At 65.8% G+C, this 24550-nt stretch overlaps 1 protein-coding gene across 15 annotated transcripts in view; it reads right to left on the reverse strand.

Annotated features, from left to right (window-relative positions):
* The window catches only part of NCOR2 (nuclear receptor corepressor 2), a 187252-nt gene that overhangs the window by 28817 nt on the left and 133885 nt on the right, over nt 1-24550 (reverse strand). For 12 of the 15 annotated variants that reach the window (XM_045535005.1, XM_045535007.1, XM_045535016.1 and 9 more), the window contains 6 exons: nt 19116-19258; nt 12338-12485; nt 9126-9176; nt 7530-8139; nt 926-1046; nt 25-196 (listed from right to left, as the gene is read on the reverse strand). In XM_045535005.1, the coding sequence (XP_045390961.1) occupies nt 25-196; nt 926-1046; nt 7530-8139; nt 9126-9176; nt 12338-12485; nt 19116-19258 (1245 nt within the window). The remainder of the gene's footprint in view (nt 1-24; nt 197-925; nt 1047-7529; nt 8140-9125; nt 9177-12337; nt 12486-19115; nt 19259-24550) is intronic. The other 3 variants (XM_045535015.1, XM_045535014.1, XM_045535010.1) reach the window with 1 other exon arrangement.

Consider the following 24550-nt stretch of genomic DNA (forward strand, 5'->3'; position numbering starts at 1 on the left):
TCCCCAGCCCCAGCCCCCACTTACCCTCCTTCTCGGCAGGTGGCGCGGGGCTCCTGCTCTTGCCTCGGGGGCTGCTGCTGGGCTGCTGGGGGGCGTCGGCCTCCGGCTGCAGGTGCTGTGGCGGTGGAGGGGCAGGGGGGGCCGGCTTAGGGGGAGCTGCGTCCTCCCGGAGGGGCTCATGGACTTTGGTGACCTGCTGAGGGAAGCCAGGGGAAGTGAGCATCCGTGTACAATGCCCGAAGGTGACAGGTTAGGGAGAGACCTGTGTGCCCTGCCTGGAAACGGAGGCCCCAAAGAGCCAGCAATGTGCTCAGGGTCACAGGTGGGGCAGACGGGCAGGTCTCCGCATGGAGCACATGGGGCTGCCTCCAAACCCGGCCCACCTGGCTTCTGTCCCGCACCCCAAATCTTCTGGGTCTCAGAGAAACAGGGAGCTGGCAGTGCAGCCCGGCACGCCCCGAGCCCAGTGCTCACAGCCCCAAGTGACAGCCCAGCCTGGTCAGCTCAGGGTCTTCCATCCCCCGGGGGAAGCCTGGACCCTCCTCCTTGGGGGGGCACCCTCAGAGCCCCCCTTCCTGCCTGGCCAGAAGCTCCCAGGAGGCCCAAGATCAGAACTGGTGGCCCCCCTTCTCTGGCCAAGGCGTTGCTCCAGCTCGGGATAGGGGGGTTCCTGCTCCCCACGGCCCAGTGTCTGGTCTGGGGGCTCAGGGAGACCCTTGGGGTGGGGCAGGGGCTGGCTGGCTTCGAGGGCGCTGCAGGAGGGAGGGGCCCCACCCCGCGCCGCCCGCTCACAGCCCCGTCTCATCTCCATGGGGACTAAGGGCCGGGCTGCAGGTGCAGCCGCCCGCCCACCACGCTGCCGTCTCGGTGAATAGAAAGTCGAGGTCAGGGTGGGCTCTGCGGGGGGCCCAGCACAGGCACTCACGATGGGGGGGATGGCAGCCGCCCGCTGCTTCAGCTGCTTCAGGTCCAGCGGCTTCTGGGGGGAGGTGGTGGCCCTGGGGTCGCCGGCCGGGGTGAGGAGGCTGGGCCTTGGGGACAGCAGCCTGCGGGGAGCAAGCGTCAGGCCAGCTGCAGCTCACGGGCCCCGCTCAAGCCCTGGACCACGGCGCTGAGGCCCTGGGAGGGGAGGCGACTGTCCAGGGTCACCCAGCCCATGTCACCCTCTCTCCCGAAGAACCAGGCCAGGATTCGGGGGGCAGGCGGCCCCCCCTTCCTCCCCTGGGCCACGCAGGCCCCAGGAGGGGCCAAGACCAATCCCGGCCCAGAGGCCATGACCCAGACACCCCCAAGACAGCCCCAGGCAAGGAAAATCCCAGAGAAGCCCAGACATGGGGCTACACACATGTGGCCCTTGGGGAGATGAGGAATCCGCCGGATTAAGGCGCAGTGAGATTAAGAGATTTAGCGGGAGATTATCGATCACTCAGACGAGAGAAGCTCGGGTGCCAGGGCGGGGCCTCGGGCACGGAGCCAAGTCCGCTGTGCTGGCGGGAGATCGGCTGCTGTACCCGCGCTGGAAGCCCCTCTCCCACACACCACCCACTTGGGGGGTGTGGACAACTGGGCTGCAGGCCTGGTGAGGGACAGAGGGCGTGTCCCCCATCCTGCAGTGACTAGTGCCACCCCTTCCATCTGCGGCTGTGACACAGAACCAGAGACCCACACAGGGGCAGAGCCTGCCCTGGGGTGTGGCTCCCGAGCTGCTCAGTGGGTGCCGCCTCCTTCAGGAAGCCTCCTGGGATTCCCAGGATCCCAGCCCTGGGCACAGCACCTGCCACAACCCCCCTCTGGCACAAGGGCTCCGAGAGCAGGAACGGGGTCTGCTCCTGCCCTTGAACCCCTTGTTCTCGACTCCCTCCTGCCACCTGCATCTGCTGAGCACAGAGCAGGCCTGGCCCTGGGCTTGGGGTGCATGGAGGAGGCGCGTGAGGGCACCAGCCGCAGGCCTGGAGCTTGGCCGGAGGGCAGGACTAAGGCAGCTCGGAGAAGCCGGCGGTCCCTGCAGGCACAGCCCCTCCTGTGCACGGTGACCGTAGGACCCGGTGCCACGTACGGACTATAAGGCACAGCCACTGCCTTGAGGTAAGAGCCGTGACAACAACCAGGAAACCGCTCCTGCCCCCCGAGCCCCGGCTGTGACAAGGAGATCACGTCTCCTTCCCGCCACGGGCACGTGACAGGCCAGCCCTGCGGGTATCAGCCTCCTGCCCGCATCCGCCACACGCTCGGCCGAGCGGGGAGAGCAGCGACAGGCCCGGCGATGCCTGCTGCCCACGGCGCGCGGGTGGGGCTGAGACAGCAAAGTCACCCTGACCTCTGCAGGCACAGCCAGCGCCACGCCGGCCCCCTCCCTACCTGTCCCCCTGGTTCTCCGAGGACCCCTGAAAGCCTCTCCTCTGGCTGCTGCCCCTCCTCGCTGCCTGGACCTGGGCCAGCCCCGCTTCGCCCCCACCCTGAGGCCGGGGCGCCCCGACCCAGGTCCGACAGCGATGCCACCCCTGCCTGGCGCTCCCCACCTGCTCCTCCGGCTGCTGCCGCCCCGTCACCCCGTCCGCTTCATCCTCCCTCGTCCCTTTCAACTGCTCGTGTTTGCAAACTGACATTTAAAGAAGGACGCTGCAGCCACGCTGCAGAACAGTCCAGCCGCTCCTCAGAAGGCTAAACGTGGGGGTCCCCTGCGACCCCACCTGCCGATCCTGGGGGTACAGGTATGTGCTCACGACAAACAATGACGGCGGCCACGCAAAACCCGCACACCAGTGCTCACGGCAGAACCGGCCACGTGGCCGGAATGGAAACACCAAGGGATGGATACACAAAACGTGGTCTCCCGCACGCTCGCTGACAGGGACGAAACACTGACACAGGCCACGGCACGGACGGACCGTGGCAATGAGCCACACACAAAAGGCCACATGCCCCTATGAAACATCCAAACAGGCAAAGCTACAGAGACAGCGCACTAGTGGGTGCCAGGGGCGGGGGGGGGGGGGGGGAGGGGAAAATGAGGGGTGACCGATCACGGTTCGCGGTCCCATTGTGGGGTGAGGGCTTCATGACACTGTGACTATGCTAAGAATGACTTGGAGGACACACAAATTCTGTCTTAATGAAGCCGTCACACAAGGGAAGACGCAATATCCCGTGTGCCAGCCTTAAAACAAAGGATTTGATATACCTGCTGTGTTTCTTCTACGAATGGTGAAAATGTATACTTTATATATACGTACAAGAAAAATACTAAAATATAAACGTTTAAACTTCTGTGTGAGTGCGATTCTGCAGAGGTACAAGATGTGAATTTATAACACGTATGAAACAAAGTGTAGGGGTCCCACGCGGACCGTCTGTGAGTGCGGCCCTCTACGCAGGGCTCGTGAGCTCTCTCCTGCCTCGGTTTCCCTGGGGCTCCCCGCCTGGGCGAGGGGCAGTCGGGCTGCCGGGGATGCACAGAGGCCCCACGTGACGCAGGAATTGGGGGGCCTGGGGCCTGACAGCGTGCTGGAGCCCCCTGGTCCCAGCCGGCCCTCGTGGGTGAAGGCCACAACCACACAAGGGCCGGGTTCAAACCCCCGTGGAGCACGAGGGTCCTAAGCCCCCAGAGGGGCTGGCCAGCAACAGAGGAGGGGAGGTGGGTGGGTGCTCAGAGCGACCCCTCCCCCCCCGGAAGCCCTCCCTGCGGGCTCTGCCTCTCCCACGCCTTTGTCTTCTGGAAAGACAGTGGCTTTGAGCTCCCTTTCTGGGGGTCCGGGGAGGGAGGGGGATGGGCTCTCAGGCCTGGCACCCGCCCTGCCTACCTAGCCCTGTGGCCGAGAGCTCAGGCTCTGGGTTCGAGCCCCCCCTTTGACCATGTAACAGCCAACAGTGCCTCAGTTTCCCCATCTGTAACATGGAGAGGAAGGCAGGTGCTACCCCACGGGCTGTCCTGTGGGTGACCAAGGGGACAGGCGTGACCAGCGCCTGGAGCTCGCGGGACAGGCGGTCTTCTTACTCCTGCTTTCTCCCCACTTTGGAAGGCCCGGGCTGGGGAGACCAGGGCCGGGGGACATTCATCAGGAGTGCCCTGGCCTGTGACAGCGCGTCCCCAAGTCCACAGAGCCCTGCCTCAGCTTCCCCCTGGTCACCAGACTGGGACAGTCCTTGCCACACCCTAGGGCTGGGGGTGGGGGCGGGCTGGCCTGCGAACAAGCCACCCTCTGCCCCTTCAGGGCCCCGAGACCAGGCCCTGACTCCTCACCCCAACGCCGGGGCCCTGCCCACCGTGCCCTCCTCTCCTGCCCTCCCGTGCCCCAAATATTCACTCCGCTCCTCGCCGTGGGCCTCCCCGCCACCCACTGAACACGCACTCACGTCGTCACAGGGCCTTTGCAGAGGCTGCCCCTCGCTGGGCTCCCATCACCTTCCGGTGTCACCTCCTCAGAGAGGCCCTCCCTGCCTGCCAGCCCTCGGTCCCCCTCCCCGCTTAGCGAGTGAGCAACTGCCCAGGGCCCCGTCTGTCCTGCTCCCGGCACCTAAGAACGTGCCGGGCACACGCGGGTGCCCAGCCACTTGTGTGATAAGGAACAGAGGACAAACTCCGGTCACAATTCTTTCAAAACTCTAGGGGGACAGCGGAGGAAGCCGCACTCCAGCCCCTCTCGGAGTGACTCTGGGGGTCCCGCAGCACATCCAGAAGAGGCAGCAAATCTTTCCCTGAGCACCCACCGCGGGCCGGCACTGGGCTGGCGCTTTACGGCCGTTAACTCGGTTACTCTCGCCATAAGCCATCCACGCCCATCCTACAGACGGCACAGCTGAGGCTGGGGGCAGGGGATCCCAGGGCCCGGCCCTGCCAAACAGCATCCAGCCACCTTCTCCAGGAAACGAGACGGGGAGGGCAGGCAGGCTTGGGGTTTTGCAATCAAAGCCACTATCTCTGGTCGGCTGCCAAGAAAACTCCCCGGCAGAGCTGCCTGGCAGAAAGTGCTGGAGAGCAACCACGGAACACGGTTCTCTCTCCCGGGGTTGTCCAGGCAGGGGACGGACGAGATTCATCTCACGTCCCTCCAGGAACACGGAGCTCACTGGCTGGGGCTGCCAGGCCAGGAGGAGGGCGGTGGGCAGGCGGCCAGCACCACGGGGCGGCCAGGACCAGGGGGCGCCCGGGGCCCCCCAGCCCTCGGCCCTCCCCGGGAGGCCCTGGCCGCCGGGCCACGCTCTGACGCATCTCGCTTGCGTCCGCCGGCGCCCACCCGGCCCTGTGCGGTCACAGCCGGCAGAGGGAGGGGTGGTGGCCGCTGGCCAGGAAGAGGTCAGCAGACTGGCCCACGTCCAGCCTCGCTCGCCGAGACGGCAAGGCAGGACCCGCGGGCGGGGGACCGGCCCCAGTCACACGGGCCATGACGGACCAGGTGTCCTGACTCCCAGCCGAGGACTCCTGCTCCCCAGGGGCTGGATGCCGGACTCCAGGCAGGAGGGGGACGAACACCAGGCCCAGCTGGGGGAGGGAAGGACACGTCCCCGGGTGGGGCTCTCCGGGGAGGGGGGGGAGGCTAAGAGTGCCCTGTAGGGCATAGGGCCCGGCCCGAGGGGTCTGGGGGGCTGCCAGGATTCAAGCCAACTCCCTTGGCTCTCCAGCCTGGGCCGGCCACGTGTCCCCAGAACACAGACTCCAGGAGGCTGCTTATCAGTGCGGCCGCCCTGTGAGCTCAGTGCTCTTGCCGCGGGGCAGGAACATGGTTCCATGACTCCGTCCCCACAGCCAGCAGGCGCGGGGCGGGGACCCAGGCGCGGAGACCCTGGCTGTCTGCCCTCCCCGGCGGGCTGAGCTGCGCAGTGACCACTGTTTTCTGAGCTATGCCTGCTGGGCAAAAAGGTCAGGTGCCCACAGCACTCTCGGAAAGCTGCCGGCCAGGCCCCAGCACCCCCAGGAGCCCCCACACGGTTTCACACACAGGTGAGGCTCGTGCCGGCTGTGGTCCCCAGGGACCCCCAGATGCAGGACACAGAGGACACCTGGGGGCTCACCTCCCTTTGGGGAACCTAAGGACACTGGAGGATGAGTCTGAGTCCGCAGCGAACGTTCTAGAACTTCCCATCTTAACGTGCCCCAAGGTGAATCCCGGGGCAAAGGCAGAAGCTCTGGGCGAACACAAAGGTCAGGTTCTCCCTCGCTCTGCCCGGAATTTTCCCAAGAGAATCAAAACAGACAGCACTGTTTTCAGTGAAAATAAAGCGACCCGCCCGCTCGCCAGCACCGAGTCACCAAGGGTCTGCCCTCGGCCACCCAGGACTGGCCCTGATCGGGTAGATGGGCGGCTTCGGTCCCGGCCTGGGGCCCAGGCTCCCACGGCACCTGTGCTGACAGTGGTTAACGTGCAGCGTCCCCACGGCCTCGGGGAGGGGCGCCCACGCGGGGCAAAGGCAGGGGTGAGGAAGGGCGGGCCACACGGCAAACAGGAAGGCGCGGGGTCTCGCCGGGCCACCCCAGCAGGAAAGGAATCTCCTGAGAACCTCCCTACCTTCCAGAACCCCAAGAGCTGGGGGCCGGGGGCTCCTGGCTGACGGGAGAAGAGCCTCCCGCTGCCCCCACCCCCCAGCTTCTCCAACGCGGTCCCCAGGACAACCGCGGCCGCCTCCTGCCTGTGCCTCTCGACCCCCACACAGCAGCCAGCCGGCTGGCGTCGGGGTTAAACCACACCCCGGCCTCTCCCCAAGGTTGAGAACAAACACAGCCGCCCACCTGGCCTGTGAGGGCCCCCTCGCCCCACCCCCTCCGCTCCTGAACCCCCCGGGCGCACCCCACATTGCGGGCCACTGCGCTTGCCCCTTCCGCCACGTTGAGGGCAGAACCGTGTTGCCCAAGAAGACGTGTTCAAATCCTGACCCGGGTCCCTGTGAACATGGCCTTGTGGGGAAACGGGTTGTTTGCTGATGTGATCAAGTTAAGACGAGGCCACGTCGGTTCAGAGTGGCCCTAGTCCAACGCCTGGCGTCTTTCTAAGAAAAAACCTCGGACATGGACACATGGGGGAGAAAGCCGCCTGACGACAGAGGCGGAGGCTAGAGCGACCTGCCCACAAGCCGAGGACTGTCGCAGCCGCCAGCGGCCGGGAGAGGTACGGACAGATCTGCCCCGTCTCGCGGGGGGTGTGGCCCTGCCAGCACCTCGCTCTCGGACTTCTGGCCTCCAGAACCCTGACAGCGTCCAATGGCTTCAAGCCACTTGGTCCGTAGCACCATGGGATGGCAACCCTAGAAAACTCACGCACGCAGCCCGGCACACTCTCTCCCTGGAGCCTCCCATGGCTCCCTCCTGGTCCATCCAGTCTCAGCTTGGACGTCACCCCCCGGGAGGTCCTCCTCACCCCACCCAAGCCTGTTCCTGGACTGTTCCGGGTCCGCCTCCCCACCGGGACCAGGGGCTCCCCGAGGGCAGGCAGGGCCGGCCCGTGTGCGCTGTCTCAGTACACAGCAGTTGCTCACTAAGCGCTTGCAGAACGACCACGCGCGGACACAAGCCCAGGCCAGGCCTGCGCCCCCCTCACCTGTTCTTGTCGCCGCCCTCGGGCTCGTCCACCTCGTCGGCGCTGCAGGTGGCACTCGAGTCGCTGTCCTGGGGGGCGCCCGAGCCCTTGGCCGCGGGGGCCCGGCCGGCGCCCTCCTTCTTCTCGGCCTTGAGTGCCCCCTCGGGCGTGGGCTCGGCGGCAGCCTCGGCGCCCTGGCCCGGGTCGGGGCCGGCCTCCGCCTCCTCCTCGCACTCGCGCTTCACGGGCTCCCCGGGCGGCGCCGCCCCGGGCTCCTCCGCCGCCCCGGCCTCCGTCACCAGCTCTTCGGCCACAGGGGGCTTCTGCTCGTCCCCTTCCTCCGCCGGGGGGGCTTCCACGGCCTCTTCCTCCTTCTCCTCCTTGGGGACCACGGGAGGGGGTGCGGAGGGTGACGCGGGTGCTGGTGGGGGTGTGGGGGCACTGGCGGCTTCGGGGGCCTGGGTGGGTTCGGCGGGGGCCGGGGCGTCCTCCGGCGGAGGGGTGGGCGGCTCAGGGGGCGGCCCGTCGGCGCCCGGGGCGGGCAGGGGCTTGGGCCCGTTCTGCCCCGTGTCCTTGGCCTCGGCGCGCGGGGAGGGGACGCTCTCGGTGTCGGAGCTGTTGTTGACGGTGGCTGTGCGGGGAGAACACACGGGGCTAAGTGGGGCCCGCGGGAGGCAGGCGGGGCCCCTTGGGCGCAGTGGCCGTGGCCCGACACCAACACAGCCCTGTGGCTCCTACGCACCTGGCACCTGCCCGGAGCCCCAGCCCTGAGACAAAGCCACTAGCCGGGTGACTGCCTTTGCAGGTGGCTGCCTGCTTTCCGGGCCACCCTGGTGCCCACGACCTGGCTAACTCCCAACCCCGGTATCTCCTGGCCACTGGCACGCCCAACAGAGGCAGACTGAGGGTGGCCAACGGGCAAAGGCCTCCGTCTTGGGGGTCTCCATGTTCTCGCCTGAGCCCTGCCCCCTGGCTCTGCCTCTCACTGGCTGTGCACCTCGGGAAATTCAGGTAACCTCTCCAGCCTCAGTTTTCCCAGCTGCAGAATGGGTAGAACCATAGTTCCTACCTCATGGGGGGGGTGAGCCAGTGAGGGTGAACGCACAGGGTGACTGCCTGGTGCCTACGTGCTGTGGCATCGTCACCATCACCCCAACAGGGCAATGCAAATGGGACCAGCCCCCCGCGGAGGCCCCAGGAACGGCCCACAGTGACAGTCCCACAGCAGGAGGCCAAGGGACCTCCACTCCAGTCCTGTGTCTGTAGCCCTAAGACCCCCTCCTGTCACTTCTTTGGGTCTCAATTTCCCCCATTTTCTGTAAAACGGAGACACTTGGAAACCCCAGCATTTGCTGTTGGGGAAACAAGCAGCAAGAGACCCGGGGCGCATGTCGGAGCAAACCAGCAGCACAGGCAAGCGGGGGTCCTAGCCTGCAAGCCGGGACCAGCGTGGGGAACAGACACTGCGCTGGGCAGGGGCACAGAGGAGGTGGCAGCAGACCGTGGTGCTCATGGCAGAGGCATGCTCCCAGGAGGGGCCCCTTGCAAGGGACAGGTGCCCTCGGGTGCCCTCCCCGGCCCTACCCCTGCCCCCGGGCCAGCCGGCCACATCCGTACCTGGGCCACTGCATTCCCCTCTGGGCACCTCACTCCCAGAGGCGTGTAAGGCTAGAAGGAAGTTAGAGAAGAGTTAGAAGTGAGGGGGCAGCAGCAGCAGGCAGGGGGGCCTGGGGCCTGGCGGGCGGCAAAGGGGACCCACAGCAGCTTCCGCGGGCAGCTCACCCGCCTGCCCTTCCACTTGGACTCCTCTGCCCCCAGGCTCTGGCCGTGAGCCGCCGCAGGTGACCGGAAGCAGCCGGTCCAAGGCCGGCCAGCGGTGAGGTCACTCGGGGAAACGCAAGCCACAGCCACCCTGGTGGCCCGGGACCAGGCACTGGCCTCCTGGCTGCAGGCGCCCTGGGTGGGCGTGCTGACCTCAGGGTGGGCAGGGCTGGAGGGAGAGGCCTGTGTCCTCCAGCCCCCGCCCCCCGACTCCCCAGCCCCCCGCTTCTCGCCCCCCTGCAGGGCCCGGAGCAGCGGCCTCCCCCTTTCCAGAAACAGCGACACGGGCTCGCTCTCGCAGAGCGCCGCGCACACGTGACTCACTCGGTCCTCAAGGACCTCTGAGATCAAGACGGTCACCGCTCTCACCTGCAGACGCGCAAACGAGGCAGAGGCCGTCAGTCTGCTCAAGGTCACGCCACGGGGCAGATGCACTGAACCCAGCAGCCCACGTCCCTAGCCACTGGGCTTCCCGCCCCTGCCTGGTGACTTTAGCTGTGTCACCCCTCCCGTCCACGCAGTCAGGCCACAGGACGTAGGGAGGCCAGTGCTGAGAGCCCTGGGACAAGCGGCCCAACCTCCGGAGCCTCAGTTTGTGAGTCTACAAAATGGGCAGTTAGCACCAGACTCTCCCTATGACCAAAAGGCCCCTGCTGGTCTACACCAGCGGCAGCCCCGGAGGGCTCGTGAAAACTCAGTTCTGGGCTCTGTCCCCAAGATGTTTCTGATTCAGTGGGTGCGGGCTGGGGCCCAAGAATCGGCATGGCTGGGCGTTCGCACCCTGCCAGCCGCTGCCCGAGGACGCGTGCTCGGCACCACACCCGTGCACGGCAGGTGCTTAAAAAATACAACACGGAACCAAAGCCACCCCTGGCCGCCTCTCCCTCCCGCGCACCCAAGAAGTCGCGGAGGCTTCCAGAGCCAGGCTGAGTTTGAATCTCCGTAGCCAAACGGACCCTGGGGAAACCCTCTGTACCTCGGTCCCCGCCTCTGTCAAACAGGGACAATGACGTCCCTGCTTCGTGCTGCTGTCGCGATTGGGGGAGTTAACCAGGGCTCCTGCTGGTACCAGAACCGTCACCATTACAGGAAACATCCCGGGCCGGTGGACTCCTCCCTCCCCGGCACCGGTTTATCTACAGCCTGGAGCCCACAAGGCACTTCCTGCCTGGCCCCATGAAGGGGTCTGCAGCACCACTGGGCTGGCTGGGGCTTCCGGAAGGTTCTGTCAGGGCAACCTCGGGCCCAACCCAAGTCCTACTGCCCCAATCCTGGTCACAGGGACGAGGTCACACAAGTGAATGCTGGCTGGGCTGGAGACACCATGTGAGTGACGCTCCTATCCCTGTGCCTCAGTTTCCTCATCCTTCAGATAGGTATAACACCCCGGGCACCAGGGTAGGTGCTGGGAGGCTTGACCAGGGCCTTCTGAACTGCTGTCCTCACTGTGGAAGCCAGGGGGTCACAGGAGCCTCAGCTCTGGCCAGACCAGCACCCCTCCACTCCTGTCCCTACCAGGATATGGGATATGTGAACCCTACAGGTGACAGGGAGCTCACTACCACACGTCTGCTCCTGTCTTGATATTAAGCCAAAGTCTGGTTTCCTCCAGTTTTGCCACCAAGCCTGCCCTGCCCACGCAGACAGCTGGAAGGATATTTCGAGAGGGGATTGGGTTACTGCTCTCTTCCTGGCTACGGACCAGGACCCAAAATGGGACGGCCAGAGAGACCTGCAGCCATGGCCTCCCACAGGACACTGGCCAGGCCCCTGGCGGACTCAGGCTAGAGAGACCCAGAGCTGCCAGGAGGCCAGACGCCGTACCCCAGACTCTCCCCCGGCCTGAGACAACAGTAACCACGGGGCGGATTATCCACTTCCAGCCAGGATCTAGGATTCGGGCTGGTGAAGACATCGTGGGGCCAGCAGAGCCCGCATCTACTCGCAGGCCTGGCTTACGGACCCAGGAGGGGACTTGCGCCTCCTTCACCCGCTTGGCGGAAGCCTGGAGTCCCGATTTGGAAAAGGAGGCAGAGAGCAATGACAGGAAGACGCCCGGGACAGGCGGCAGGAGCAAAGAACTTGAACCTGAGGACTAGGCTGGGCTGCTCCGGGCAGATAATGGAAGGGAGGGAAGACAAAGACGTTTGGCCAAGCAAGGGCGGGGCCTGCAGCGGTGTCATGGGGGGCAGGAGGGCGGGGAGCAGGTCTAGACCCAGCTTCCTCTGACAGGGAAACAGAGGTGCAGGGCGGGGTCAAAGGTGACAGTACTCAGGAGTGCAGGGTCTGGCCTTGGGCAGCCTGGGCTCAATCCCCGAGTCTCTAAGCGATTACTGTGCAGTCGAGCAATGTCCTGGGGGGGTGGGAGGTTAAGGTGACGATCATGTGTGGTCGCAGTCCTCCTTTTGGGGGTAGAGAGGGGACCCGCCGGTGCAATCTAGATGATCGCTTGACGCTCTCTCTTCAGCAGCACTCAGCTGGCGGGGGCTCCCCTGAGACAGGTGCAGCCGCGCCCTGTGACTCCTGGGCCCACACTTTCCACTATCCCCAGCTCAGCTCCCCCGCATCGGAAATGGGGACAGTAAGTAAAGGGTCCACACGATGTGTCACCCAGATGGGACACTCGGGAGTGAGAGGAGGCACTAAACGTGATCGTGTAACTTTTGAAATATCCATCGACTAACAGATCGGTTCTGTTTATTCTTAATGACTTGTAAAAATGGTTCTAGTCAAAAAACTGTTTTCCAAAGTAAATTCTTTCCTGAACGGTGACGCCAGACGGGGGGACAAGACCACAGGCACCAGCAGGGCTGCCCTGGCCATACGGTCGCCCCAGCCCGAGGTGGCACCGTGGGCATCGGGAGAGCCGGCGACCATCGTCGTTTCTGCTGCCGTCCCCACCCCAGGGCTGGACGCCGCAGAGCCCGGCGCACCTGCCTCTCCCCTCCAGGAAGGACCCGGCCGTCTGGGGCCACGGGGCGGCCAGGCCAGCCCCCGCCCGCCCTCACCTTCCGCCTCCTCCGCCATCTCCTCCTCGTTCCCGCTGCCGCCCGACGCCTCCATCTCCTCGTCCTCCGCCGCGGGCGGGAAGGCTGCCTCCTCGCTGGCCGCCGCAGGCGCCTTCTTCTTCTTCCTCCGCGCGTTCCTCTCCTTCTCCTGGGGCACAGGGACAGCGGGCGGGTCAGGGCCTGGGCTGTCAGCCCGGGGACTCCCCGTGCCCGAGGCCGCCCACAGCTGCGAGGGGCAGCGATCCCGCCTCGTGGCCGCCAGGGCGACCTGCCCCCCACCCGGCACCCGCCGCCGCAGCCAGACACGCCAGGGGTTATTTTTACCGGGGGGTATTCTCCCACCGCGTCCCAGATACGCCCTGGGCACGGTCTGGCCTCTCGCTGCCCTGACTCCCCCCTGAGCAGGTGGGAACCTGCCTCTGCCCGGAGCCCCCAGGGCTGCTCCAGCTCCTGCAACTCCGCCGGCCCCAGCGGTGGCCGCGCTCCCAGGGGACACCTGCCAGCTCCGTCCACACGTGCCGAGTGACTGAACAGACCAACCTCTTCCCTGCACGTCTCACCTGCCCCCACGAGCCCAGGAGACAGACCAGCTGGGGAAGCTCATCGTGTCACCCCGCACGCCTCTACAGGGCACCCGTGTGTGCCACGCACAGCACCAGGGGCCGTGGGCAGACAAGGTCCTGCTCCCCAAGGCCAGCTGCCCGGGGAGACCAGAGACACGTCGTGCAAAGAAAAGACACTCACAGGGTGACGAGGGTGGGGAGGAGAGCCCAGGGCTGGGGCCCCTCTGGACAGAAAGGTCAGGAAAGGCCTCTGCAAGGAGGTGACATGTGAGCCCAGATCTGACGAGAGGGCACCTGCCTGGCCCTGCACAGAGCGCCAGGTGCGGAACCACAGGGCGGAGGCCCCAGGGGAAGGGGGACGGGGGGGACGGCGGGCAGCAGCTGGGCATGCTGGAGGAGTGGACGAGGCCCTCACCACGCAGCCCCTCACCCCCCCCACATTGCAGCCTGTTCCCCAGGACCCCCAGCTCCTCACGGGAGCCAGGCTCCCATCTCTGCGCCTCCCTGGGCCAGGAGCGTCTTTGCTCCCCACACCGAGCCAGGCAGAGGCTCAGAAAGCATTTGTTGACTGACTTGCTAAGCAACTGTGAATGGCAGCCTCCGTGGGCTTGAACACATGGTCGGCAGGGAGGGGGTGCATATGGGGGCAGCATCTCCTGGGGATCTTGAGGTGCCCAGGGACTCCCCCAGGAGGGTGGACGGACCCTAAGAGGGTGTCTGCCCCCATCTGCTGTGACTCGGGGGCTGCAGCCTGAGCCCTCTGGGGTCTCTAAGTGGAGCCCACGACATGTCTGGAGGTGACACTAGCTCTCAGCGAAGACCCCCGTATGGGACTGAAGAGCATCCCCCGAAATTCACATTCACCCGGAACCTCAAAACGTGACCCCACTTAGAAATGGGATTTTGCAACATAGTCGGTTAAGATGGGGTCACACTGCGGTAGGGTGGTCCCTCCATCCAGTATGACAGTGGCCTTTCCAGGAGAGGGAAACATGGACACAGGGACAGCCACAGGACCGTGGAGGCAGAGTGTGGAGCAAGTGACACATCCGTAAGCCGAGGACTGCCAGCAGTAGGAGATGGAAGAGGCTCTGCTGGGGTCTCGAGGGCAAGGGGAGCCCCGCGCACACCCCGACCTCGGACTCCGGCCCCCAGAACTGCAGGAGATGCAGCTGCCACTGTTTCAAGCCCCCTGGTTTGTGGCACTTGGTGATCACAGGGAGCTGACACAGCCCCTGCACACTGGTCCCCGGGTTGCAGGGAAAAGCCACCGTACGTGAGGACGCGCACAGCCTGCTCTCGGAGACAAATGCCCTGTCACCTGCAGACCAGGCGCTGCCTGTTCCAGCCTCACACTGTAGCCGGGAGGGCAGAGGGGTGGGAACTGGCCCCGTGTGTGTGGGGGGGGGTCTCACGGCCAAATGTGCTGTCCCCAGGCCCCGCCACAGCCCAGGGCTGGGATCACTTCCTGTCCTGCCTTCTTCCTGAGCAAACAGGGGTCTCCGGGCACAGCCACTCGGAATGCCGGGAGGAAAAGGGAAATGTCTGCCTGCCCGTGAGTCACGGTTTCCGTCACCAACGCTCGGCCAGGGTGCCACCGCCCCGCCCCCGCCAAGTGTCCACGGGGCCCGGTACAGGGATGTCCCACGTGCACCCAGGTCCGGCCCCAGCCCTGCCCCAAACCCTGAGCATCTCGGGGGGCGCCTGGCTGTGGGTTCTGCAGTGGACCGAGGGCGGCCCTGCTTCCCCGGTCTCCTTGCGGCAGGCGGGGGCTCGGGTGTGGCTGGGTGGGGACCCGCAGAACAGGGGTCTCCTGGTGGCCTGGCCTCGAAACTCACCCTCTAGAGCCGTGGGTCTCTCTGGGAGGGTCCCCAAGACCTGGCGGCAGGGGGAGGGGGATGGTGCCAACGCCCCGAATCCACCCCCCGCCCCCCCGAGCTGGGTCTGAGAGGCTGAAACTTAGGGAGTGTCCCTGGAATCGCAGCAAATTCTCCCCCCACAGCCCAGCCCCTCGGGATCAGAAGGTGAGAAGGGAACGGGAGAGGCCAGCGACACCAATACCAGCAATTACAGCGACGCTCATTAAGCACCTACTGCATGCAAGACGTTTCCCAGCATTAATTCACTGGACCCACAGAACTGCTCTGCAAAAGTCAGGGCACGTCACCCCCTGCTTGAGCTCTCCGGGGCTCCCCAACACCTGGACTAAAACCCCACGTCCTCCCCCAGCCACACAGCCCCGCATGACCTAGGACTGGGCCCCCCACCTCTGCAAGTTGCCATCCAGGCCACACCCCCTCGGTCACCGTGCTACCAACACGCGGCCCTCCCCGCTGGCCACCCCTCTGCCTGGACGCCTTCCCCTAGACCCGCGCACCTCCACCTCCTCACCCCCCGCAGGGCTTCGCTCAGCCGGCACTTCCCCAGCGACGTTTTCCCTGATCACCCGGCCAAAACCAGCCACCCCTCCCGCCCCCCCAGAAACCACTTCCTACTACAGCCCCGGCTTAGCGTGTTCAGACCGCATCCTGAAAGCGCACGTAACGTGTCGCCCGCACTAGACCTCGCTCCTCTAGAGCCGGGATCTGTCTGTCCTCGGCTGTACTCCCACCACACCTGGAACAGCGCCTGGCACAGAACAGGCGCTCCGTAACTGCTTGTTTATATGAACGAACCTGGGAGACCAGGACGTCAGGTCAGAGAGGCAAAGACACTTGTCCAAGACAACACAGCTCGCATGGCGAGCCCAGGTTTGAACGCAGGTCGGGTCCATGCACCGCCCTGCCGGGCCCACCTCCCCGCAGCCGTGCAGCCTCAGATGGAAGAGACAACAGCGGAGAACGGGGCAGGGCCGGGCCAGGGCCCAGACAGCCGAGCCTGAGAAACGCGGAAGTGCAGCCCCAGGGGCCTGGATCCGCAGATGGGAGAGGGTAACCTTCGGCCATGAGGAGAGGGAGGGAAAACCTCGGAGACGACACCGATGCCAAATGTTACATAACCCCGCGACATGCTCCGCCTGCCGCCTGATCCTGCTTCCTGCTGACGTCGCCCGCGGCCATGCTCCGGCCAGGCCTGGCGCTGGGCGGGAGGGGACACGCGCTGACCCTCAGTCCCTTGCTTTCCCCACTGCTTCCTTCGCTGGCCAAGGGTGACACGGCTTCCTGTGCCCCAGACGGGGCTGGGCCAAGGGCTGTCACTGCGTCAGGGCTGGAGGGTGCAGGGGATGGGGGAGGCAGAGGTCACCAGGTTCGGCAGCACCTCACAAGGCCTGCTTGCATACTCCAGTGATGGGGAGCTCACCCCTGCACCAAGGGCGGCCACTGTCACGACGGAGGGCCCCAGGCCGAGCTGGGCCACCTGTGACGGGGCCCTGCACCTGCTCACCGCCTTTCTCTGCAGCTCTCCGTGCCAGTCTGCTCCCTCGCGGTCAGCCGGAGCCAGAACCGACCCCGCACTCCCACATCACCTGTTCTCGTTCAGGGGCCAACCTGGTCTCAGGTTTCCCTTCCTGCCCACGCCCCTCCGCAGGCTGCCAGCGACACAGCCACGCACCGCGGTCTTCACAGTCGGGGACAGGAAGGCCACCTCCCTTAGCAGCCTTCGCTCCATCTCACTCAGACCAGAGTCGCTCTTACAGACACCGGGACACTCCACCCCCAGCCCAGCCTGGATGGGTCGCCTCTCAGCTCAAGGACCTTCGGGGGCTCCCCACGGCCCAGAGAAGAAACGCCCGGCTCCCTACGCCCAGCAGGAAGCCCTCAGGACACCTGCCACTGCTTCCCGCGTGCCGGAATCAATACCAGTTTGCTGAAGGGACGCTGAGGACGATGATGACGTCCCCACGCTTATGGGGTGCTGCCCTCGCGGCAAGCACCTCCCTCCGCAAAAGGGAACTCATGCTCCTCGAGACAGCCCTGTAAGTAGGTCCTATTCCTATCCCCATTTTACAGAGGGGGAAACTGAGGCTTGGAGAGGTGATGCCACGTATCCCTGGGCACCAGTCCTCTAAGCAGCACAGCTGGGGTACAAATGTGCTACCCCAGAGCCCTGCTAGGCACGGTCCTTCTAGGCTGCCTCTCTGCGTGAATGAATGAAGGAATGAATGAACCGGGCACGAGCATGCCACCACCAGCACCGCCGTGCCTCCGCTTAGCCAAGGACTTGCGACTTGCTGGGTCCCCTTCTCAGCTCTTTACGACCACTTGGATCATTCCCACAACAGCTCTTTGAGGTGGTTCCACCACTGTCCCCATTTCACAGGCGGGGAAACCGAGGCACTGAGAGGCCACGTCACCTGCCCAAAGCCACACTGCTGGTAGGTGGCAGAGCCTACATTCAGACCCAGTGTCCTGGGCCCACAGTCCCTGCTCCCATCCCTGACATGCTGCAGCTGTTCCTGCACACGCCACGCACGAGGGCCTCATGGGCCCCGAGGGCAGGGCCAGCTTCAAACTAAACAACGATAACAGTAGCAGTAACTTGGTGGCCGACCCTCCTGGGGCGCCTCCCCCGGTGGACACCTCACAGCTAACGACCCACTCAGTCCTCACGGGATTGCGTGGAATAAGGACTATTACTTCCCTACTTGACAGATGAGGAAACCGAGGCTGGCCAGGCTGAAGCCACCACCCAAGGTCACCCGAGTGCCAAATCGACACCCTGGGACTTGGCCCCCTCTTGCCCCAAGCCACTCGTGCTATTCACCTTGTTGGAGTCCCCCGTCCTCCCACCCAGCTCTCACGTTTGGGGCCCTGGGGGCACAGAGGTTTCCCCGAGGAAACCTTGAAAGCCAGGGGGTGGGGCCAGCGGCCGCGGGAGGAGAGGCCTGTCACCCTGCAGCCGCATCCTGTGGATCTGGGACGGGAGCCCTGGGGTGGCCCTGGGAGAAGCCGGCAGAGGAAGGCGGAGGGTGGGGGTCGGGGAGGTTGCAGGAGGACCCTTTTTGTGCCTGGGGAGGTCTCAGGGCCAAGCTCCTGACCCCGGGTCATCCTGTGCTGACTGTGCCAGACTCCTGACCTACGAGGCAGGGACAATGGCCCACAACGTGCCCCACCCCCACCAGGCTGCCCCGGGGCTCCCAGGGACCCGGACAGGTGCTGAAGACGGACGCCCCCCACCCTTGGCCAGCACCAATCCTTCCCTCCCCTGCAGACCCGAAGCCCCACACGTCCAGCGAACAGGGGCCACTGCCTGAAGCCCTGGAGCTCCAGGGACAAATCCCAGGGTCCCACACATGGGACGGTGTTCACCTGGGGCTTAGGGCCGCCGCCCACCACCCACACCCACGATGCAATAAGACTCGCTCAGGGGGGGCGGGACGCGCCCTTGAATCCTGCCTGGTGCTCAGGGAGCGATGTGCCCCGCGGCGGGCTGCACGGAGCCGCTGCCTGCAGAACACGCTGCAAGTGCTGTAGCCCCAGCCACAGGCGGCCGGCGGGGGCGGGGAGGGAGCCCCGCAACCCCCTCCTGTGCCTGTGAACCCACGAGGAACCCACAGCCGGTGACTAGGACCCTGGTGCCCAGGCTCACGGCTGTGGGTTCAAAGCCCAACTCAGCTTCTCATGAGGCTGGTTGAGCCTCAGTTTCTCCAGTTTTAAAATGGGGATGATGCTCAGGAGTGTCGGAAGGGAAGGATAGGAAGCGGAGGAGAAGGGAGGGAGAAAAGGCAGCAGACCCCCCCCCCCCCAAGTCTTGGATTCCCAGCAACAGCTGCAGAGGAAGCGGCCGCTCCTTGGAGACCACTCACACGCTCGGCGAGGCGAGCCCGCACCTTCTGCGCTCCTATGGCAGGAGCACGCCGGCCGCACCCCCCCCCCCCCCGGGCCTGCCTGGAGCCCTCCAGGAGGCCACGGCTGAGCCACCCGCTGCCCCGACCCGTCCTCCCGCCCGCGGCAGCTGTGCGACTGTGAGGTCCAGCAGGGCTCTTCTGCCCAGGGCCTCATTCCAACGCTCTGCGCCAATTCCCGGCTGAGTCAGTGCCCAACTCCCCCCACACGCCCCGAGGGCGCTACGGCCCCCTGGGGCGTCTGAGCTGAGGGCTGGGAGGCAGAGTGGGCAGGCGGCCTGGGGGAGCCCTGCCCAGCCCCGACGTCCGCGAGGGATGTTTACGGCAGCACGGCTGCCTGCGGCCGTGTCCGGGACCACCGGGCAGGGACCCGAGAGGCCGAGCCCTAACGAGTCAGCCGGCGTGACACCCAGGCCAGCCGGGGACTCACCATCCTCAGCTTGTGCTGCTGCAGGATCTCGTCCAGGTTCTGCCTCTTCTTGTAGTTGAAGTAGAAGTTCTTACACTGCGACACCGTCTTGGAGCCCACCATGCGGGCGATGGCCGACCAGTTCCGGCCGTGCTCCAGGAGGCCTGCGGGGGGAGCAGACGGCAGGTGAGGGGCGGCCCAAGACCCCCCCCCAAGGAAGGAGACAGCCGTGAGGGGCCACATATCACAGGCTGGGGGGCATCAGAAGGGGAGCGTTGGCCCCCGGGGTCTGCTTTCTGTGTCACTCGGCTCCAGGCTGGGGTGCACAGGAAGGGTCTGGGCTCCGGGAACAAAGAGTGACAGGTCAGGCCCCCCCCAGGCCACCGTCGAGGAGCCTGGGGGCCGAGGCTGGAGTCCAGGATGCAGACCCTGCCCCGGCCCCCACCCGGCCACTGCCCCACCCCTGGCTGGGCGGGAGCGGGGCTTTCGTGACCCAGCCCTGACACTCTCGCAGCTGCAGCGGCCTCGGGAGACGGGCTGTTTTCCGGCCACACCGGGCCAGGGAAAGGAAGGAACGCGGCCAGCAGGGGCCGGGAGGGTGGAGGTCAGAGCGGGGTGAACAGGCCCAGGCGCTTCCCGCTCAGGTTAACGGGGCGCCTCCAGGGCCCCGAACCCCCAGGGGTACCCAGCGGCCCACGCTGGACTCAGGGCCCCCCCGGCCCGTTTGGGTGGCTGGGAGTGGACTGCCCCCAAATCTCAGCCCTGCCACGGCCAAGAGGTTCCCATGTCCTAGCGTGGGGAGAGACCCTCCAGGGATCTGCAGCCCCTACCCCTAACGCACCCAGGCCAGCAAAGTTCCCTCCACCCCGGCTCAAGCCAGAGGTCCTAGTTTCAACGCCACAAACGCCAGGCTCAGCGGTAACGCGACCCGGCTGCACCTCAAGGCAGCACCCAGGAAGCCGGGCCCCAGGGCCGGACCCATCCGCCCGGCGAGCCCCCGGGGCGCACACAGATGTCTCCATGTTTGTGCTGCGTCTCCTACGGCCGTGACCTTGTGTGGCCCCAGCCGGCCGCCGCAGGGTTCGACTTCCCTGCGGCTGGGCCCTCCCAACCTCGGGGCTGTGCAGCAAAACCCCTGCGAGGGCAGCAGCCCCCAAGGCTGAATCACACCGCTGGGGACCCGGCAGCCCGAGCGGAGCTGTGCTTGAACTGACTTCAACGAAAGGTCCCCCATGATGAAGTTTGAGCCCATCCTCCTCAAATCAAATCTACAACTGAAATTTCTCAGGGGTTGGGGAGCCCGAGGGGCAGCAGTCAGTGCTGGCATTCCCGTCATTCATCCACCCATCCGTCCACCCGTCCATTCAGCCGTTCAGGCACGTGCCGCTCGCCGGCTGCGTACAAAGCTCTGATAAAAATGCAATAAGAGCAGCAAAGACATCAACAAGCCACCCCGTCTGCCGCACGGCCAGGTGACACGTGGAGTTCGCAAAGCCCTTCAGAGCTGTGGTCCTGCCCCCCCTTCGCCGTCAGGGCTGGGACGGTGTCCCCGTTCCTGGGATGGAGAACAAGCTCGGAGGTTCACACCAACTCTCCCGTGCTCGGGGGACGGGCCAAGGGGTGCAGTGGGCGTGGGGCCCCAGCTTCCTGCCCTCCCAGCCCTCTGGACCCGGCAGTGTGGAGGTGACTCTGAGTGACAGGCCACCTGCTCGCCTGCGGCAGCCACACCAACCACGTGGCCCCACAGCCGCTCCTCAGGGTCCCTCAAGGTCAGGCGGGGAGGGGAGGGCCGGGGCGTGGGATCAAGTGTAACCGGCCCCCTGACCTTTCCCTCCACCCGCGCCAGCAGCAGCTGCCACTTCCAGAACCTGGTGGCCAGGGACGCGCGTTTATTTATATTCCCCGGCTGGGGCCAAGCCGCCCAGGCAAACACGCCGGGCCAGGAGGATCACAGGCCGGAACCAGGGTGGGAGAGGGCGGGAGGGGGCGGGTCTCCCCTCTGGGCCTGCTGTGGGCGGGGTGGGGCCCCAGGGGATGGCCTGGCCCCAGGGAGGGTGACATTTCCAAACTCAGTAAATAAATAAGGAGGTGGCTGGCAGTGACTGGGGGTTGGGGCCCCTAATTAACTCCGTTCTTGGGAGCTGACGGGGTGGGGGGCCGGGGAGAGGGGGTGGGGGGCACCCCAGCCTTTCCTGAAAGCCTGCGGCTCACAAAGGAGCGCTGGGCAGAGCCGTCCAGGAGCCCTGCCCGGAGCGGGCCATGTAGGCTTGGCCATCCCTCTGCTCTCTGGCCTCAGTTTCCTTAACTACCAGCAGGGCCCTGGGGTGGGGGGTGGCACAGGCTTCCCCTGGTTCCTGTTCTGGGAAGCCCGGGCTGCCAGTGCCGGGCACAGGGAGCAGCACTCACACGCGGCTGTGCCGCGCAGCCCGCCCCGCCAGCCCCGCGGAAAGCCCGGAGCACCTGGAGAGACACCCTCCGGGCGGGCTGCAGCCGAGACCCCGTGCCCCGGCACAGACCCCGGTCCTGCCCCTCCTTCCAGGGGAGCCAAAGCCCGACAGCCACGGCGACAGGAGGAGGGGCAGGGGGGTCGGGGGGCACATCCACGGGGTCCAGAACTCCGAGTTCCCGCCGCCCCCCGCTGCCAAGCCGCAATTTCCTAACAGCCACGTCGCGGTCCCTGTCACCAGCACCCGCCGCTCCCCCCATCCCCTCCTGGGGCCACTCACTCACATCCTCTCATCCGCGTCTCCCCCTCGGCCAAGTTTTCCGGAAACATAGGGCAGGGAGGATGCTCCAGGGAGCGGAGCTAGGAGAGGCGGTTTGGAGGCCGCGCGGCCGCGGCTCTGCGAGGCTCCTGCCTGGCGGCTGCTGGCAGCTCGGCTCTGCCTCACATCCTTCTCCGTCCAACGGCGGCGGCGAGGGAGGGAGGGAGGGAGGGAAGGAGGGCGGGCGGGCGGAGGCTGGCTCGAGAAGGGCGGGGAGGCGGCTCTGCACCCGCCCGCCTGCCCCGGTGGCCCAGGGCTCCTCTGGCGGCCGCTGCCGCCCCCAGCTGCCCCGGGGCGTGCGAGGTGCCCTTCCCCAGGGGGGCGGGCAGTGGGAAGTTGTCAGTTGTGTGCGGTGCCTCTGTGCCAGGCGTCGCCAGGGTGCAGCGTCCACGGCTCCCCGGCACCAGTGTGCCCAGTGCGGACACTCGGCAAGTGGTGCCAGGGAGGACCCTCCAGACCCCCGAGCTGGGCAAAATCCGGAGACTCAGGTCTGACAGGGCAGCGGTGCCCCCAGCAGCCTGGCTGCGCCCCCCGGGCTGGGCTCCGATCTTCCTGCTGCCTGACCCAGCGAGACGCGTCAGGACTGAATGTGACCTCCAGACGGAGGCTGGGGAGCAGCGGGCGGGGGAGCGTGGCAGAGGCCCAGGTTCAGAAGGGGCGGGCCGACTTGGCACTGGCTCCCCTCCCTCTCTCCCCATCCCTAGCGGTGGCGGCGTCAGCAGCGGTAAGAACAGATGAGGGTTCCAGAAAAACAGAGCTTCTCCACCCCCGGCAGACGGGTAGCAAACAGCTTCTTCCGCTGTCATCTCTCCGTGCCAGTTCCACCTGCGGTCTGCCCCCCACCCAGCCTGCCAAGGACGGCCGGGCCCTCCGTGGGGGACTGTGGGTGGGCAGGGCTGGCTTCGCATTCTGGGGGGGAAGCTAGGATTCGAAGAGCCTCTTCCAAGAGCTAACGACACCTCCAACCATTCAGGCTGGGGGGAAGGGCTTGGGGTCTCCAAAGGGTTCCCTGGTGCCCGAGGGTCTTGAGACACTGGCACCTCTCTCCTCGCTCTCCGCGACACCCCCAACGGCCCTATCAGCCCGCTCCCCAGAACACCTGCGGAGGCGTCCAGGCGGCTCGGCTCCCGGAGGTTGAAAGTTAACAGAGCTGAACTTTGGAGCCCAGATTCAGGCCACGACTGACTTCCCTGACTCTGGGATCGTTAACCCGCTCTTCCCTTCAACCCTCAGCCTTTCTCCCTTGCCCGTGACATCCCGGGGAGCAAAAGGCATCCTGGGGCACGACGCCAGGGGAGGGCGACCAGGGATCCAGGTCTTCCTGCCCGAGTCCCACACTCCGCTTTCCTCAGGGGAGGGTGCAGTGAGTTTTTACGGATGCCAATCCGGTCAAGTCACTTCTCTGCTTGAAATCTTCCAGTGACCACCCGAAGCTCCTGGGATAGAATCCAAAGGCCTCAGCCGGCCCAGGACGCCCGGGGAGCCGGCCCCTCCCCTCCGCTCACTCCTGGCAGCCACTCCACTGTGAGCCCCGGGACATTTGCACAAGCTCTTCTTTCTCACAGGTGAGCCTCAAGTGACGCCTCAGGGAAGCCCTCCTTGACCACTCGCTCCAGAGTGGAGGCTGGAGGGCGCTCTCGACACCCGGGAGCCCATCCCACACACGCTCTGGGCTGGGCCCAGGCGCAAGTTCTGCCACCACGCCCTGCAGTCCAGGTTCCCTGACCCCACCTCTAATTTCTAAGGAAATTATTCTTATTCTGAAGTTAGGAGGCAGGAACTGGGAAGTGAAATTGACCACGACAGGAAGTCAAGCCCGAGTCTGAGTCAGGGTCTGGACAGGGAACCCTGCGAAGGAGCCTGGGGGCCGGAGGGTCTCTGCTGCCGGCTGCTCTGGGCACCCCTGCAGCAGCTTCCTGCGCACCATCTGGGGGCCCCGGATGCAGCCCCCTCGGCTCGAGCACACGGGACCCCAGAGGAGCCTGCACACCCCGCCCCAGCCTCGGATCCTTCCCCCAGCCGCCGTCCCCTGTGGGCACCACCACCACCACCCTCTGCTTCCAGGGATGTCGCCGCTGTTCTCTCTGGAAACTCGCCCCCCACCCCGGAAGGATACTCGCCCTCCCCCCCTGCAGCCAGCCGCATCCAACCCTGAGGTTTCCGGCTCCTTCCAGGGAGAACCCCAGGCCGTCTGCACGGGGTGCACGGCCCCCACCACCCCTCCCCCACCAGCTGCCGTTTTTCCCAGAGAAACTCGAGATTTCCTGCCCAAAACAACTGTCAAAGGAGCGGGGAAAGGTCCAGCCCTCTTGGGCCCGAGTCCTGCCACTTCCTCAATTTGGAAACCCCAGAGCCCTGGAGGGCGGGTTCCACAGGCACAAAGCCACCAGGCCACCTCGTGGGCACCTGCCATGTCCCACCTCGGGGCCACCTGGACTGCCGCCGTCCTCACGTCCCGTCAGGACATGGGCAGGACAGCGCAGCTGAACTTCCACCTGCTGCGTCTTGTCCCCATCCACTCTTCTTAAATGAGCCCCGATACCTGCTCCAGCGATTACACCTGTGACTCAGACACACGCTGGGGGCCACGTCCTCCCCCGTGCACGGTACGCTGTGCTCGTTAAGAGGAAATACAGTCACCTGCGTGCGACCCAGCGCTGCCCACCTTCCACTTTGGGAACGCGCCGCGCC

Source organism: Lemur catta, chromosome 21 (genome assembly GCF_020740605.2).
Source record: "Lemur catta isolate mLemCat1 chromosome 21, mLemCat1.pri, whole genome shotgun sequence".
Taxonomy (NCBI): Eukaryota; Metazoa; Chordata; class Mammalia; order Primates; family Lemuridae; genus Lemur; species Lemur catta.